The 16,201-nt window shown below is 59.0% G+C and overlaps 1 protein-coding gene across 2 annotated transcripts; it reads right to left on the minus strand.

Moving 5' to 3' along the window:
* Nucleotides 1–735: 735 nt before the first annotated feature.
* Nucleotides 736–9,826, minus strand: SESN2 (sestrin 2). 2 transcript variants are annotated; one of them, XM_030464336.1, is made up of 10 exons: nucleotides 9,570–9,826; nucleotides 6,593–6,658; nucleotides 5,484–5,681; nucleotides 4,562–4,744; nucleotides 4,095–4,286; nucleotides 3,501–3,651; nucleotides 3,243–3,358; nucleotides 2,844–3,034; nucleotides 1,959–2,103; nucleotides 736–1,877 (listed from the first exon to the last, which is right to left on the minus strand). In XM_030464336.1, the coding sequence occupies exons 1-10, from the start codon at nucleotides 9,627–9,629 to the stop codon at nucleotides 1,791–1,793; spliced, it is 1,389 nt and encodes a 462-aa protein (XP_030320196.1). In that variant the 5' UTR covers nucleotides 9,630–9,826; the 3' UTR covers nucleotides 736–1,790. The 2 variants fall into 2 exon arrangements, with proteins under 2 accessions (XP_030320196.1, XP_030320195.1); XM_030464335.1 differs by lacking the exons at nucleotides 6,593–6,658; nucleotides 9,570–9,826 and adding an exon at nucleotides 5,836–6,073 and having other exon boundaries at nucleotides 5,484–5,618.
* Nucleotides 9,827–16,201: the final 6,375 nt, after the last annotated feature.

Here is a 16,201-nt window from a genome sequence, read left to right on the forward strand (position 1 = left end):
GAGGAGAATTTGGGGCCCAATCCAGGACTTGCTGCTAAGATCAGGCTTTGGTAAACAGTCTTGGGGGGTGGGGGTGGAAAAGGGGATTGAAACCAACCCTTGCAAGAGGCTTTGGGGCTCCTTGGGCAGTGCTGGCTTGAGGATGGGCTCCCCCTTGGGATCCACCTGGGGAGGGGGAATTGTAGGGTCCTGGTTCCCTAAACCCACCCCCCCTGGTCACCAACCACATGAAAGGGACCTGGGCAGACACCTGGATGGGGATCCCAGCCCAAGGACTTTGGAAAAGCAAAGGGACCCCCCCCCCACCCTCGTTGTGCCTCAGTTTCCCCTTCCACGAGCCCTACCTGTCAGCAGGGGCTCAGCCAGCCCTGGAGCTGGGACCTTGGGCTCCTTGGGTGCACCCTGGTTCTGCTGCACCCTCCCCAGGGATCTTATCAGCACCTGCCAGGGGCTCCTGCCCCCCCTGATAAGCTCTGGGCTCCCCATCATGGGGCTGGGTGGCCCCAGTGCTGCCTCACCCCCCCCCCCCCCCCCCAGCAGCAATCCCATGGGACACCCACCCCGTGTCCCAAATTCTGGCTTTCCAGGAAGATGCTGCACCCAGGAGAAGGTTGGGAGGAGGATGCCTGGGAGCTATTGCCCCCCCAGCGACTCCCACCCATCCTGGGCCATGCAGGATCAGTCCCTGAGGCAGAAAGGTTTGGAAAAAGAAAAAAAAAAAAAAAAAAAGAAAAAAAGGGGAAATAAAAGAATAATTTTATTTTTTTCCAACGAGATCTGTAGCAAAGTCTCCGTGGCATTTCCATGCCCAGACAGGAGTAAAATACATCCCCCCCCCCTCCAAAAAAAAAATAATAATAAAATATAGAAATAACTTAACTGGAGCCACAGTTCAGCAGAGACAAACCAAGAGGGGAGGAGCAGTGGGTGATGCTGCAGCAGGAGTGGGGGTTCTGCCAACCAAGCACCCCCCGAGGTGACCAGCACCCCTGGGAGATGTCCTGGTACAGGTGGGTCAAGTGACAGCCACCCCCTGTCCCACCCTGCCCCCAGCCCCCTCTCCCCAAGGCTGAGATGCACCAGTAGGTGAAAAACAAAAACCAAAAGGTGTCAAATACACAGCAAGCACTGCTGCCCCCCTGCCCCTGGAGTAGGGGAAGAGGGACCTCGTGTCCCCCAAACTGTAGGGGACAGGATGGGGCTGAGCTTAACCCCACCCAGGGGCTGGGTTGGGGGCCTGGAGGGGACATTTCAGTGTCACAGCAGGAACACCCTGGGGCAGAGCATGGAGAAGCTGCAGCCTCCTCCCCCCCAGCCCACCCAGACCCCAGGATGTCCTCAGCAGGGGGGGTCTTTTCCAGCACAAATCCCACGGAGCAGAGACAGAGACAGAGCCCCCGTTCCCCTCGGGTGATGCCCAGGGTTGAGGAGAATCCCCCAGGGCAGCAGGACACAGCCCCAAGGTGCCACCCTGCTGCTGCACTCACAGGTTGACTTCATTTGGGCTCAAAATGAAGTTGGGTTGGGTTTTTTCTTTTAGGTGGGGGCTCACCCCCCCATATATAAAAAGAAGAAACCCCAGGAGCAGTGGAGCATCCCCAGCTCTGCTCCCCGGGGCCTTCCCGGCACCGCTGGCATCGCGGGGCTCTGGTTTTCCAGGATGAGGGGCTGGGAAGCCCCCTCCTCTCTCTGTTCCTTCCTTAAAGAAGGGGGAGACGATATTCCAGGGACCATCTGGAGGGGATCAGCTCCCCCCAGAGCCCTCCCAGAGGCAGAGGAGGGAGCAGGGCTCAGGTCATGTAGCGGGTGACAGCACGCAGGGCGTAGAGCAGAGCCGCCTGCATCCGAGCCTCCAGCAGGAGCAGGTTGACGTGCACCTACCCAGGGAAAAGGGGGGGGTCAGAGCCTGGAGGGGGTTAGCAACCCCCCCCAGGCACCTTGAAAGGATGGGGCAGCACCTTCTCTGAGTGTTTGAAGTGTCTCCAGAACTGGGTGTACATCCTCTTGGTTGTTTTCTCCGGGTAGCAAGCCACCGTCTTGATGTAAACCTTCAAACTCCTCTCCAGGAGTTGGTTCACCTCCCCGTAGTCGTAGTCATCATAGCTGGGGGAGAGAGGAGAGAGTGTTATCCCACCCCTGCCCATTCCCAAACCCCTGGGGGCTTGGTGGAGCTAAATCAACCCCTCAAAAGCATCACTCTGAAACAGACACCTGGATTGGATTGGGTTAGATTGAGGACCTTAAAGCTCCCCCAATGCCCCCCCTGCCATGGGCAGGGACACCTCCCCCAGCCCAGGGTGCTCCAAGCCCCATCCAACCTTGGACACTGCCAGGGATGGGGCAGCCACAGCTTCTGGGGGCAACCTGGGGCTCAGCACCCTCACCCCAAAGAATTTCTTCCCTCCCATCTCCACTCCATCTCCCCTCTTGCAGCTGGAAACCCTTCCCCCTCATCCCATTCCTCCATCTCCTTGTCTCAAGTCCCTCCCCAGCTTTCCTGGAGCCCCTTCAGGCACTGGAAGGTGCTCTAAGGTCTCCCCAGAAGGTGCTCTAAGGTCTCTCCTTCTCTTCTCCAGGCTGAACACCCCCAATTCCCAGCCTGTCTCCAGAGCTGCTCCATGCCCCTCATCATCTCCATGGCCTCCTCTGGGTTTGCTCCAACAGCTCCACATCCTTCACCTGATCCTTGAGGTCCCTTCCCACCTGACATTCTGATTCTTGTGTTGGGGGCTCTTTGCCTTCATCTAAGCAGCAGGAACAGTCTCACCAAGACCAAGCCCCAGGTTCCCAAGGTTGGACCTGCTTGGGGGATCTACTCAAAGTGGGCTTCCCGGGGACCTTACCGGATGCCAAAGACACAGTGGACGTAGTTCCAGATGGCCCTACGAAGCATGGAGGTGTCCACACCACAGTGCATGGCAATGGTGTTGTAGGTCAGGTTGTAGACAACCTGGAACTTCTCATCCAGGAGCTGCCCCACATCGGGGTAGAGGCGATTGATCAGTGAGTAGCCATGGTCCTCCCAGGTGTAATCCTGGTGGAGATAGGATGCTGGGATCAACTGGGGGTTCCCTTTCAAAGCTGGGGTCCCCCCCACCATGCTGACCCCACACACACACACCCAAAATCTGGTGGTACTTCTCAGACAGCTCCAGTCCCCCACACTGCACCCACACTGACCACATCCCCAGGAACCTGCAGGTTCCCCACCCAGCACCCTGCACGGGACCCCCAGCACCCACCTGGGCACGGAAAGTGGGGGGTGCCTGCTCACCCCTCCGGGTGAAGTCCTTGTAGCCAAACTCGGGGTCCTCCACGAAGCAGCGGACGTTGGACTGCAGGGAGTGATCCCCAAGATCTACAGAGCATCAGCACAGCCATCAGCCAGGAGGTGTCACCTGGAGAGACCCTGCTGCACCCCAGGCAGATGCTGGCTCCTTCCCCAGCCCATGGGGACCCCATCCCCAGCCAGCTGCCCCCCCCCCCCTGCCTCTCCTCACCCGTGGGAGCCACCAGCAAGCTCTCTGTCTTCTCCAGCTCGAAGCGTGTGGCCATCTCCTCCTGGGTGACCTCCTCCTCCTCCAGCTGGCTTTCCTGCAGCAGCTTCAGCCTCTCCATCAGCACCTCCACCTCCTGCATGGCATCCTTGCCCTGCCCAAGCAGAGGTTGGGGTCAGTGCTGCCCCAGGACAAGTGAGGTTGCAGAGGGGTTGCAAGGGCAGAGCTCTGGTGTCACTTGGAGCAGCCCCGGAGTTGCTCCGAAGAGGATTTGCCTTGGGGTTGGTTCTGCTCAGACTCTCAGATGGCTCCAGGGGCTCATCCCAGAGGCTGAGAGGAGGAGGAGACCCTGCAGGGGATGCTAATGCGAGGAGGAGGATGCTCCTACAAGGAGGGGGAGGATGCTCCTACAAGGAGGATGCTACTGCAGGAAGCAGGTTGCTCCTACAACAAGGAGGAGGCTCCTACACAGCCCTAAAGCATCTTTTCTTCCCAATAAAAGTCCTGAGGGCACTTCCCAGCCCCTTAAGGCAGTCCACAGACCCCCCCATACCCTCTTTTCCCACCCCCTTGCAAAGCAATCCCCCCTCCCCTTACCCCAGAGCCCCCCATGCTGTCCTCACTGGGGGGAGAGGGGGGTCTGCAGCTCTGCCCCCCCTCCTGCTCCTCCTCGGGGTTGATGCCACAGCCAAAGACGAAGGAGGCGAGGGAGTGGTAGTGGGTGAGGAGCACCAGGGCCTGGACCAGCTCTGCCAGGGACCAGCTGTCCTCCCCTGTCTTCAGCAGAGCCTGCAAAGCACACAGGGTTGGAGAAGACCCCCCCCTTACCCCCCCCCCTGCCCCACTGCACCCCAAGAGCTGGGCCAAGCCACCCCCAGGGGACAAGCCAGCCACCCCTTCCCCATCCATCCCAGCCCTGGAAGGGTTAAAACTGGGGAAGCTGGGGGTGCAAGCAGGGATGTGGCCCTCAGGCTCAAGCCCTCCCCCCCAAAAAAAAAAAAAAAAGAGTGTGGGGTGGGTTTTGGGGAGGGAAAGGGGGGGTCTGCACCACCAGCAGCTCTCACCTCGATGTGCTCCTTGGTGATGAGCCAGGGCCGGTGTGCCAGCAGTTTGTTGATCTCATTGAGGTTCCTGAGTTTTTGGGGGGCACAGTGCAGCCCCTGCAGCCACTCTGGGTTGCCCCCCACCTGCAGGAACTCCCCCATGTGCAACCCCACCAGGTAAGAGCAGCGGTGTCGGGCTGCTGCCTGCAGGGAGAGCCGGGCACTCAGCACCCACCTCAGCCAGGCTGCACCCACCCCCCACCCCAAAAAACCCTGCTACGAGCCCTTGGAGAAGCCAAGGCAGGGAACCCCCCCTACCCCTGCATCACCCACTGAGGGTTTGCCCCGGGCAGGAGAGTCCAACCAGGGGGCTCTGCCCACCCCCCCTCACCAGAGCTGGTCCCAGGGACCTTGGTGGGGTCGGGTGCTGGGGTACCATGGGTGGGCACCATGGGGCCAACCCCAAAGGGGCTTCTCAACTTCTGGGACCACCCACCCAAGAGCAGAGGGGTCCCAAACACCTTCCTGCCTCCAGGCAGCGACCCAGCAGAGGTGCTGGCACCACACATATCCCTAAGGGACCCCCACCCCAAGGGACCCCAACCCCTAAGGAGCCCCTAACCCCAAAGGGTCCCCAACCCCCAAGGGACTCCCCAACACAAGGAACCCCCAACCCTAAGGGAACCCCAACACAAGGGATCCCTGACCCTAAAGGGACTTGCAACCCCTGAGGGACCCCCTAACCCCAAAGGACCTCCCAACCCCCAAGGGACTTCCCAACATAAGGAACCCCAACCCTAAGGGATCCCAACCCCTAAGGGACTCCCCAACTCCCAAGGGACTTCCCAACACAAGGAACCCCCAACTCTAAGGGACCCTCTGACCCCAAAGGACCCCCAACCCCAAGGGACTCCCCAACCCCCAAGGGACCTCAAATCCTCACCATGATGGCAATGTAGTGACGTTTGTGGTAGGGCAGGGGCCCGTCCATGCGCAGCAGGAGGTACTGAGTCTTCCAGAAGCTGCTGAGATACTGGGGGTGCAGCCCCATCACCATGGTGATGTTGTCCACCCTACCCTGGGAGACCAAGGCCTGGATGAGGAGCTGGCCCTGGGTGCTCTCCACACCCTCCTGCAGGATCTGCCAGCATGGGGAGAGGAGGGGGGCATAGGGAAGGGGGAAGGGAAAGGGTTTTGGGGTGTACCCCCCCTCCAACTCCTTCCAACAGCCCCCTCTATCCTAAACAAACACCCCCCACCCATCAGGGATTGGTGGCACCCATCCCAATGCTCACCCCATCCAAGGTGCTCAACCTCCTCCCTGCCCGGAACGGGCACCTCCGGCTGCTCCCGGGGGGCCGGGGGGGATTTGGGGTCTCCATGCTGGGAACCCCCAGAGCCCAGCTCAGAGTTGGGTTGAGTTGTTTGTTTGGCTGAGGATTGGTGTGCAGTGGGGAGGAGATGGGGCTCAGCCCCCCCCACACCCCCAGTTTCTCTCCACCCTCGGGGTGGTGATGACACCAGGGTGCTATCTCTGCCATGGGGGAACCATCTGGGACACCAACCCTTGGGTGCTGAGATAGGGCTGAGGGTGCTCCAGCAGGGGAGGATTTCAGAACAGGGGTTTGGGTTTATTTTGGTTTGGGTTTTTGGTTTGGGTTTGTTTGGGGTTTTTTTGGTTTTTTTTTTTTTTTTTTTTTTTTTTTGGAGGGGGGGCTTTGTAATACAAAGCCAACCACCTGCTTTGGATGAGTGGGGAAACTGAGGCACAGACAAGAACTTAGGGCATAAAACACAACTTCTCCCCTCAACCTCCAAAACAAGATGCCCCCCCACCCCACTGCCAGGGGGACACCCCCAGGATGGGTGACCCTTCCCTGTCCCACCTGGGTACCAGCAAGTGGGGTGCAGAGTGGGGGGGGGGGTGATCCTGAACCGTGCCCCCCTCTCCCCTGCCAGGGCAGGGAGGGGCAGAGAAGCCCCCGATGAGGATGGGGACTTGAGACCACCCAGGAGCACCCCCACCCAAGACCTCCCCCTCACTTCTCTTACCTTTTCCAGGGGGATGAAGGCACTGGGACCCCTCCCCAGCTGCCGGGGGCTCTCAACACTCCTGTCCTAGAAAGGGAAGAGCAGTGGCTTGAGCCCAGGAGCCACCAAGTGTCCCCTGGTTGAGAAGCCACCGGCAGGACGAGTGTGACGGCACCGGAAAGGGTGATTCAGGGAGCCACCCCCGATGGGCCACGGGGACAGGAGGCCATCGCCCCCACACTCTTGCATCAGGCCTGATGAAATCGGGCAGGGGTGTTGCTCTGTACCCCCAGGAGGTGTGACACCTGGGGACAGCAGCCAGGACACCAGAGCTGCCTTGTCACCAAGCCAGGAGAGGGGAAACATCTCCTCCAGGAAGCCACCCAAGCCCAACACCACCTCCCGTGGCTGAGACAGCTCCAGGGGCACCTCTGCCCCCAGACCCATTCCTGACACCCCCTGCTCAGCACCCCACATCAACACCCAGCACCCCACACCAACACCCAACATCCTACATCACACCCAGCCCCCCACATCAACACCCAGCCCCCCACACCAACTGCTGGGCTGCACCTCTGGGAGATGGGACATGTCACAGGGGGGTGGTGGCAGCAGGAGGAGGGTGCCCGGATCCCCAGAGCCAAGGGTGACAATGGCAGGAGGACACATCCCACCCTCCATCCCTTCTCCCAGGGGTCTTTGCCCTGGTGTCCTGTGAAGGGACAAGCCCTGGACCTGCCACGGGTTTCACTCCGAGAGCTGGAGCTGGCAGAGGTGACAAGCGGGTGGCTTTCTCCAAACCATTCCCGTGGTGGTGGGGACAGGGTGAGGATGGCATGAGGTGACACAGGGCAGCTGTCACCGTGGCCACGAGCTCTCCACGTGTCGGGCTCTGGCTGGCACCAGGCTGAGACCACCCCAGCAAAGCGACCAAGGGCTCCGAGTGCCACCCGGGGTGCTCCTGCCCTGAGTCACCACGGAAGCCAGACGGGGCGGGAGGTTGGTGACACCAAAGGTGACAGCGGGAACAGCCTGATGCCACCGCTGTTGAGCTGGCTCCGTGCTGATTCACAACTTAGGGTGAAACAGCTTTCGGGTGCTCCAAGAGGCTCCTTGGGGAGGGGACAACAAGGGAGAGACCCCAGCAGGGAAAAACAGGGGACAGGAGAACTCCCGGCAGGGCTCCCAACCCGGCCACTTCGTGGTGACAGCTCAGGGTGACCTTCCAAAGTGCATTTGAATCACCCCTGCGCGGAGCCTCGCTCCGTTTCGCTGCATTAAGCAATCCCCGGGAGCGCTGCCCTTAACCCTCACCCCACCGCCGGGCACGGGCAGCACCCCCTTCAGCAGCTGCTGGGGAAACTGAGGCACGGAGGCGATGTCCTGACCCTCGCCAGGCACTCGATTAGCTCCCGGCCAGCACGGGGGCTCGATGGAAACCCCGGGAGAAGGAGATAACCCCCGGGGGGGGGGGGGTGATGGGTGTGCCAAGCAGTTGAGCACACCCCCCTACACACCCCCCCGCACTGCTCCCAGTGCTCAGTCAGGTGTTTGAAAATCATTCCCGATAAGGTGAGGTTAAACAAACACCGGGGCAGCCACCCGGCTGAGCAGGTTTGTGCCTCCTAACCAAACCCCGGCAGGGAGGGGGCTGTAGCTGAGCTGCATCGGGGGGGGACGGGGGGGGAGAGCAGAGCCAGGGCTCGGCCCCGCTGCTGACACACGGCGAGTGCAACCCCTTTGGCATCAGCCACCCCACGGCACGATCCAACCCCCCCACGGCACGATTCCCCCCCCCCACGGCACGATCCAACCCCCCCACGGCACGATCCCCCTGGGCATGAGCTGCTCCTGCTAAGGGAAGGCAGCTCCAGGAGGGAGGACAAAGGGGCTCTCGCCTCATCCTGAAAACCTCCAGAGGTTTCAACCCCCACTGTCACAGCTCGCCAGAAGACAGCCGAGGGGCTCCCACGCTGGGTGTCACCATGCCAGCCCGCGGAGTGGCACCTTCCAGACCCCGGTGACATCCCCACCAGTCCCATTCTTCCCCCAGCCTGCTCCCAAATCCCCGATTTAAGGCTCCAGCTCCCAGCCAGGAGGGGCCGGGGTCTCTCTCTCTCTCTCTCTCCACCCTCTCCTGGGGTCTCCAGCATTTCTCCCGTGCCAGGAGGAATTGTCCCCGCTGCCAGGCCGAGGTGACACGGCTTTTCGGGGTGTCACCTACTCCCTGCAACCAAAGCCCCCGAGCTGCAGAGCAAACCCAGAGGAACCCGAGGGAAGGAGAACGCTGGAGCAAAAGGACAAACTGGGAATGATTTTTCCAAAGGGGGAAATAAGTGCAATACTCCCAGTTTTTCGGGTAACTCGGTATGTTGGTGACCTGAAGTTGCAGACGGGTCCGGTTGCTTGGGGAGGGGTGGGGGGAGACACGGGACAGGGAGGTCCGACAAAGCTCTACAGAAATCTCGGAACGCCAGTTTTGGACTCCTGGGTTTCCCAGACCTCTGGGTTAACGTCAGAGAAATCCCCCGTCCAGCCCGGGAACGGCAGCAAAGCCGAACGGACGGACAGAGCCCCCCACCTCGATGAGTGGGGGCTGATCCCATCCCCAGCCCCTGCCTCAGTTTCCCTTTACCGACGCCCGAAGGCAGGACCCTTTCCCCACCTCCCGCACCCATGGCAGCTTCTGGAGAGTTGGGGAGATCCCGAAATCTTTTGTCCGGCGACCACAACATCCCCCTGTCCTGAGAAAGCCACCCCATCCCCAGCACCCCCGGGGGGGGCTCCCACCCTCCTTGTTTTTAGGTTCGCTGAAAAACAGAGGTGCGAGGGGGTTATTGGGCAGTAAAGCCTCGGACCGATCTGTCCCTGTCCCTCCCATCCCCGCGGATCACCGAGGTGGCCCTGGGGTGGGGGGACAGCGTTCCCAGGGGCAGGGGGGTTGGGGGCAGCAGAATTGGGGAGGGGCCGATGCAAAGGGGGAGCAGCGAACCCTTACCTGGCCGGCCGGGTACTCCTCCAGCCCCGGGGGGCAGCAGGGCGAGCCGGCCAGCAGCATGGCAGCGCGGGGGTGTGCGGAGGGCACGGCCCGGGCCCCCCCCGGGCGGGACGGGGGTCCCGGACACCCCCCGGGTTCCGAACGGCTCCGCTGCTCCGCGCCCGCCTCGGCTTCATAGCGGGGACAGCCCCGCCCCCGGGCCGCCTCAGCCAATGGAAATGAGGGGGCGTGACCAAACGGAGAGCAGACAGCCAATAGGATGCTGCGATGGCGCGGGGGTTGCTGGGAGTTGTAGTTCGCTACCGAGCGAACCGCGCCGGAGCCCCCGCCCCTTCCCGTCCCCAAAGCCCCCGCCCGCAGTGAGACCCCCGAGCCCACCGCCCCCCCAAGCTCCCGTCCCCGGCTGCAATGAGACCCCCGAGGCCAAACCCCCCCCCCAAGCCCCCATCCCCGGCCGGAATGAGCACCCCAAACCCACCGTCCCCCAAGCCCCCATCCCCGGCCGGAATGAGCCCCCCGAACCCACCGTCCCCCGAGCCCCCATCCCCGGCCGCAATGAGACCCCCGAACCCACCATCCCCCAGAACCCCCACCCCTGGCCTCAGTGAGACCCCCGAGCCCCCCGTCCCCCCAAACCCCCGTCCCCGTTCAGGATGAGACCCCCGGTCCGGTCCGGGCTCCCCGTCGGGCGGTGCCGACCCCGGGGAGCGCCCTGGGGGGTGCAGGGTGGGCTTCTCTCCCTCCCATCCCCCTGTCTGCTCCCCGCTGCGGCACTTTCCGCACCTTCTGAAAGAACGAGCAATGGAAAATGTCTCCCGGGGCCAAAGGGGAAAGAACCGTGATGGAAAAGGCGCCTGGGAGGCGTTCAGGGGCAGTGGGGTTTGTCCAGAATTGCTGAGCTGCCCCGGTTCTGCCTTGTGCCCAGAGCTGGAACCGAGGCTCCATCTGGCCATGGGAAATGAGGGGGGGGGGGGTGTCCCATCCCCCTGCCCCCCCGCTGCACCCTGAGGCTCCCAAATAAAATAAAATAAAATAAAATAAAATAAAATAAATCAAACCTGGAGCAGTTTGCTTAACCCACAGCAGAAAATACCCAAGCAGTTTTCTCCTCCAATCCTCTACCCCTCCCTACACACAGATTAATACCCACCAAACCAAATCGTCATAATAATAATTAAAAAAAAAAAGGGAGGAAAAAAAACCCCAAAACAACAACAACAACAACAAAAAAACCCCACATAAAGACAGTCGGCTGCAGACAGCCAGGCTGATAACAATCTGCTGCTGCCTGACAGCCTCCACATGGCAAAGTCCAGGATGGCTGCACAAACAACTCGGGGTTTGCCTGGCAACAACCTCCTCCTGCCCTGAGCTTGGAGCTCCTGCCAAGAAACGAAGCTTTTGGCACCCACACGGCCACCCCTGGCACCCCGGGGCTCTGCGGGGACAGAGGGGACAGGGTGGGTGTAGGTGCCCCTCGGTCTGCTCCTTGTCCTTGTCCCTGTCCCTGTTGACACAGCCTGCAGACACCCGCTGCTATTTTTAGGGGTGTTTTGGAAAAGCAGCTCTGTACCCAGGGTGTGGGGTCTGGGAGGTTCTGGTCACCCTGAGGTGACTACTTCTTGGGTTGGTGTTTGTGTCACTTGAGTCCTGGGCTAAAAGGTTTGGGGGTGACAAAAAGAGAGCTTGAGGGGCTGGAGGGTGTCTGGAGAAAGGGAAGGGAGCTGGGGAGATCTGCAGTGGTTTAGTTTGGGGTTTTTTTAAGTTGTGTTTTTTTTTGCAGGTTGGACAGATCTGGCTGTGAGGGATGTGTGAGAACCAGGACTTTGTCAGAACTTTGTTCTCCATCCCAGCCTGGGTCTGTCTTGCACAGATTTTCAGATTTCTGAAGGACTGAACTGCCTGGGTTCTGATAAATTCATATTCCCATGGGCATTAAAAACAACAGAGCCCAATTCTGCCCAGGAGCAGCTGAGGGCCCTGGGGGTGCTGATCCTGGAGCAGAGGAGGCTGAGGGAAGACCTTGTGGCTCTCTGCAACCCCCTGAGAGGAGGTTGGAGCCAGGGGGGGTCGGGCTCTGCTCCCAAGGAACAAGGGATGGGACAAGAGGAACTTTGGGCACAACTCAAGTTGTGCCAGGGGAGGTTTAGGTTGGAGCTGGGGAAGAATTTCTCCCTGGAAAGGGTTGTCAGGGCCTGGCCCAGGCTGCCCAGGGCAGGGCTGGAGTCCCCATCATCCCTGGAGGGGTTTCAGAGAAACCCCTGGAGCTGTGGGGATGAGGGACATGGGGTGGGGGTGGCCTTGGTCAGCACTGGGGTCATGGTTGGACTTGAGGATCTTGAAGGGCTTTCCCAGCCTGAGGGATTCTGTGGTGGAGTCCCCACCATCCCTGGAGGGGTTCAGAGCCCTGGAGATGTGGGGATGAGGGACATGGGGTGGGGGTGGCCTTGGCACTGCTGGGGGAAGGGTTGGACTGGGTGATCCTAAAGGGCTTTTCCAACCAATGACTCCAGGATAGGAACAATTTGGGGGTTTAATTGCATCTGATAGGAGGTCCATTTGGTGCCTGCTCTGAGAGGAACCCAACCCCACTCTCCCCTGGGACTGGAGATGCTGTTTCTGCTCCTGTCACCAGAGGCAAACCCCAAGATGCCTCCTGCTCCCTGGGCAGCAGTGGCCACCTGAGGGCAGGAACTCTGTGGGAGCTCTGGCTGAGCAGGGAGGAAAAGCCCCGGGAAGTGGTGGAGTCCCCATCTCTGGAGGGGTTCAGAACCCGTGGGGATGTGGCACTTCAGGACCTGCTCTAGGCTGGTGGGTTTTTTCTAGGTTGACAATTGGACTTGGTTCTCTTCGAGGTCTTTTCAGCCACAATTCTGTGATTCTTGCTTTGCAGCAGTGAAAGCAACATGGTGTAAGCAGAGCAGAAGGATGGGGGGGGGCTGGCTCTGTTCTCCCCTTTGTGCCTCCCAGAGAACTCTGGACATGAAGGGGACAGACAGAGATGGATTTGGGGACCCTGTGGCTGTGGGTGTGTGTCAGGCAGGAGTCCAGCTGGAGACACTGCCAAACATTTAGTATAAAAATATCCCATCAGGAGACACCCAGAGCTGTGCCAGAAAGTTCTTTGCCCCAGGGCCAGCAGGGCTGGAGGGGCTGAGAAGGGGCTGGGGGGGTAGAGAAAGAATGGGGGGGTTGAGAAGGGGCTGGGGGGGTTGAGAAGGGGATGGAGGGGCTGGAGGGGTAGAGAAGGAGCTGGATGGGCTGAAAAGGGGCTGGAGGGGCTAAGAAGGGGCTGGAGGGGCTGAGAAGGGGCTGGAGGGGCTGAAAAGGGGATGGAGGGGCTGAGAAGAGGCTGAAGGGGTTGAGAAGGGGCTGGAGGGGCTGAGAAGGGATGGAGGGGTTGAGAAGGGGATGGAGGGGTTGAGAAGGGGATGGAGGGGTTGAGAAAGGGCTGGAGGGGTTGAGAAAGGGCTGGAGGGGCTGAGAAGGGGCTGGAGGGGCTGAGAAGGGGCTGGGGGGGGTTGAGAAGGGGCTGGGGGGGTTGAGAAGGGGATGGAGGGGCTGAGAAGGGGATGGAGGGGCTGAGAAGGGGATGGAGGGGCTGAGAAGGGGATGGAGGGGCTGAGAAGGGGCTGGAGGGGCTGAGAAGGGCTGGATGGGTTGAGAAGGGGATGGAGGGATTGAGAAAGGGCTGGAGGGGCTGAGTCCACAGGCAGGTCACTCACTTGGCAATAAGGAGCAGCACGAGATCCCCCATCTGCTCCAGGGCCCCTCTCAGCCCATCCCACCCGTGACAGCCCCCCCTTACCTGCAGCCTCAGCACTTTTCCTGACCTGTTTGCAAAGCTCCTGCTCAGCACTCAGCATCTCCCCTCAGTGACAGCAGCCTGGCAAAAGGAGGTGACCAAAAGGCCACCACCAGCTCCAAGCTGCTGGGGGGGGGATCCTATCCCTCCTAATGCTGTGGGAAATGGGGCGGGGGGGCTGCCAGGCAGGGCCAAAGCAGCTCCAGCACCTCAAGTCCTTTTGTCTTCAACCCAAAGCACTCGAGGTCTCAGCAGAGCTCGTGCTTCATGGCAATGGGAGTGCTGGGAGGGTTCTCATCCCCAGGGGGTCACCTGGGCAGCATTGCAGCTGAAACTCCTGAGGATATGGATTGAGAAGAAGGTGGCAAAGGCAAGGCCAAGATTTCCTCGAGAGAGAAAACCAAGAGCTGAACCTGAACACCCCGTTTCCAGAAAGCTCAATCCCAGGAACCATGCAACAGCTCAGGAATGATTTAGGGCTTGGCACTGCCCTAGTTCTCAAGGTGCTGACTGGACAAGTCTGGTGTTGCAGTTGAACAAGAAAGCTAAACAGGGAGCCCAGAGAGATTGCTCAAAAGAAGTCACCTTAGAACAAGCAGGGAGGTTGGCTGGGGACAGCCATGGCCTTGTCTGGCCTTCTGCTGCTCCACCAGCTCATGTTTTTCAGCCAGGTCAAACTCTGAGGACAAAGATGTTTCCTTTCCATACAGGCTCTGCTCCTGTCCAAAGCACAAGGAGCTGCATTGCCTGGCTGTCCTACACCTCCCCACTAAAACCCACCAACCTCAGGCCCTGGTGGGCTGGGAGAAGGAAGCCCAGACTGTTTGGGGGGTGGAGAAGTAAATTCCTCTGTGGCAGCTTAGTTTAGAACCTTTGGGAGGGTCATGGAGCCAAGGTCACCCCCAAGATGGTGACAAGAGCTGCACCTTGCTCCATCCATTGGGATTTCTGCCCCAGGGGCAGGTGGCTGTGGCTTCAGCAGCAAAAACACAGTAGAAACAATGGTTTGGACTGGTTTGGACTGGTGAGTGATCCCTGTTGGTCTGGGGAATAGCAGGAGGAGGGAACTGCTGTCCCCAGGTGCTGCAGGAACAGGGCCAGTCCAGACAGTAAGGAAGGGGTAGGAGCCAAGACACCTTTGGACTCCTGGACTTCTGGAGATCTCCTGGGGCAGAAGGCAAAGGGCAGCCCTGGTTTCTTTGTGGAAATCTGCAAAAGGGAAAAGCTCCATCCCAAAGGAGCAGCTCTCACTGCCTGGGCCAGCTTTACATCCCCAGCAGCTGAGTGAGGGCAGCAGAACTCAAGGAGCTCTTCCCACCCCTAAAGCCCCATTTGCTTCCTGCAGGGATCCCCCAAAGATTCTTCACCCTCTCCAGGAGCTTTGGAAGGAGCTCATTTCACCTCTTTTCTCCTTCATCTCCAGAACAAGGCTTGTGCTCACCTCTCCTGGCTCGGCTCCAAAACACAAGTTCCTAAAGGTTGAGAGGATTTCAAGCTCCTCATTTGATTTCTTTATTTATTTGCAAGCCAATTTTTAAAAGCTCGTTGCCTCCGGGGTTTGCTGCCTGAGCCAGCACTCCCAGAAAGCTCCAGCAATTAGGGAGGAACGGCAGGGAATGTGTCTGGGGGTAATTATCAGCTGGTTAAGTTGGTTTACTCACTTCTGCTGTGGGTACTCACTGCCCCTAGGGCTGCAAACCAGTTTAGGTTCATCTGCCTACTAAAGTCTCAGGTTCCTGCCAAGGGGCCTGCAAGTTGGGAAAGGAAATATTTATTTAAGTAATTGCTTTTTAAATAAAAAATAAACAAATTTAAAAAAAAAATCTAATCTTCTTGGTTAGTAGATCTCTAAAAAAAAGAAAATAAGTTTGTAAGAGGTTTGCCCCCAAAACCCAAACACCTTCAGCTCCCATCAGTCCTCCAGGAAATACAAGCTTCTGGAGATCTCTCTTGAGGAGATATTTCTGCTGGAAGCAGGAAAAAGGGAAGCCTGAAAGGAGGGGAAATGGGGGAAAAAAAAAATACTGACCTAAAAAAGTGGAAGTCTCATTTCTGAGTTTGTTTTCATTCCTAGCAGGTGGCTGAGGGCAGCGTGGAACGTTCAGGTGCACTCAGTTACTGCCAAACCTCTGCTTTCCTGAAGCTTTAAAATAAAAATAAAGCAATCACAACCCAGAATAAATCATATGAATCAATGAATTATGTGAATCATATGAATTAATTAATTTATGATTCATAAATCATATGAATAAAGCATATGAATTAAGGAGACCCCTCTGCAAGCATCCAAACTGATGGCAGAAGCAGAGGATAAAGCAGAGAGAGAAGGAAGCCTGTGCTAGCAGAGAGAGGCAGGAGCTGCCCCAAGAGCTGCTTGGGAATTGTGCAAAAATTGCCCCAAACCTGTTGGAAATCTTCCCTCTGGCTCAGAGCCCCAGGACAGGAGGTGTTTGGGGGGAGGATGAGGATTTTTGGTTGGCTCTGGGAGCCTGGAGGAGGAGGAGGAATGGGCACATTCCAGGGGGTGGTGAGGTTTGTGGAGGGCAGGGGAGATAAAACACCCTGGAAACACCGAGTGTCACCAGCCAGAAATCCCAAGTCCCCTTCTCAGGAGCCTCCAGAGATCCCAAGTCCCCTTTTTGGGATCCTCTGGGGGCTGCAAGCTCAAGATTTGGGCACCTGCAAGCTGAAAATGAGCCTGAGAAGGATGGAGAAGGAGCTGCTGAGAGCCCCAGAGCCAAGGGACGGATGAGGAAGCTTCCAAGGACACAGAGGACACTCTGCACCCTGTCCTGGGGGATTTTAGGTGTCACCAGGTGTCACCCTG

The sequence above is a fragment of the Calypte anna genome, chromosome 23 (genome assembly GCF_003957555.1).
Source record: "Calypte anna isolate BGI_N300 chromosome 23, bCalAnn1_v1.p, whole genome shotgun sequence".
Taxonomy (NCBI): domain Eukaryota; kingdom Metazoa; phylum Chordata; class Aves; order Apodiformes; family Trochilidae; genus Calypte; species Calypte anna.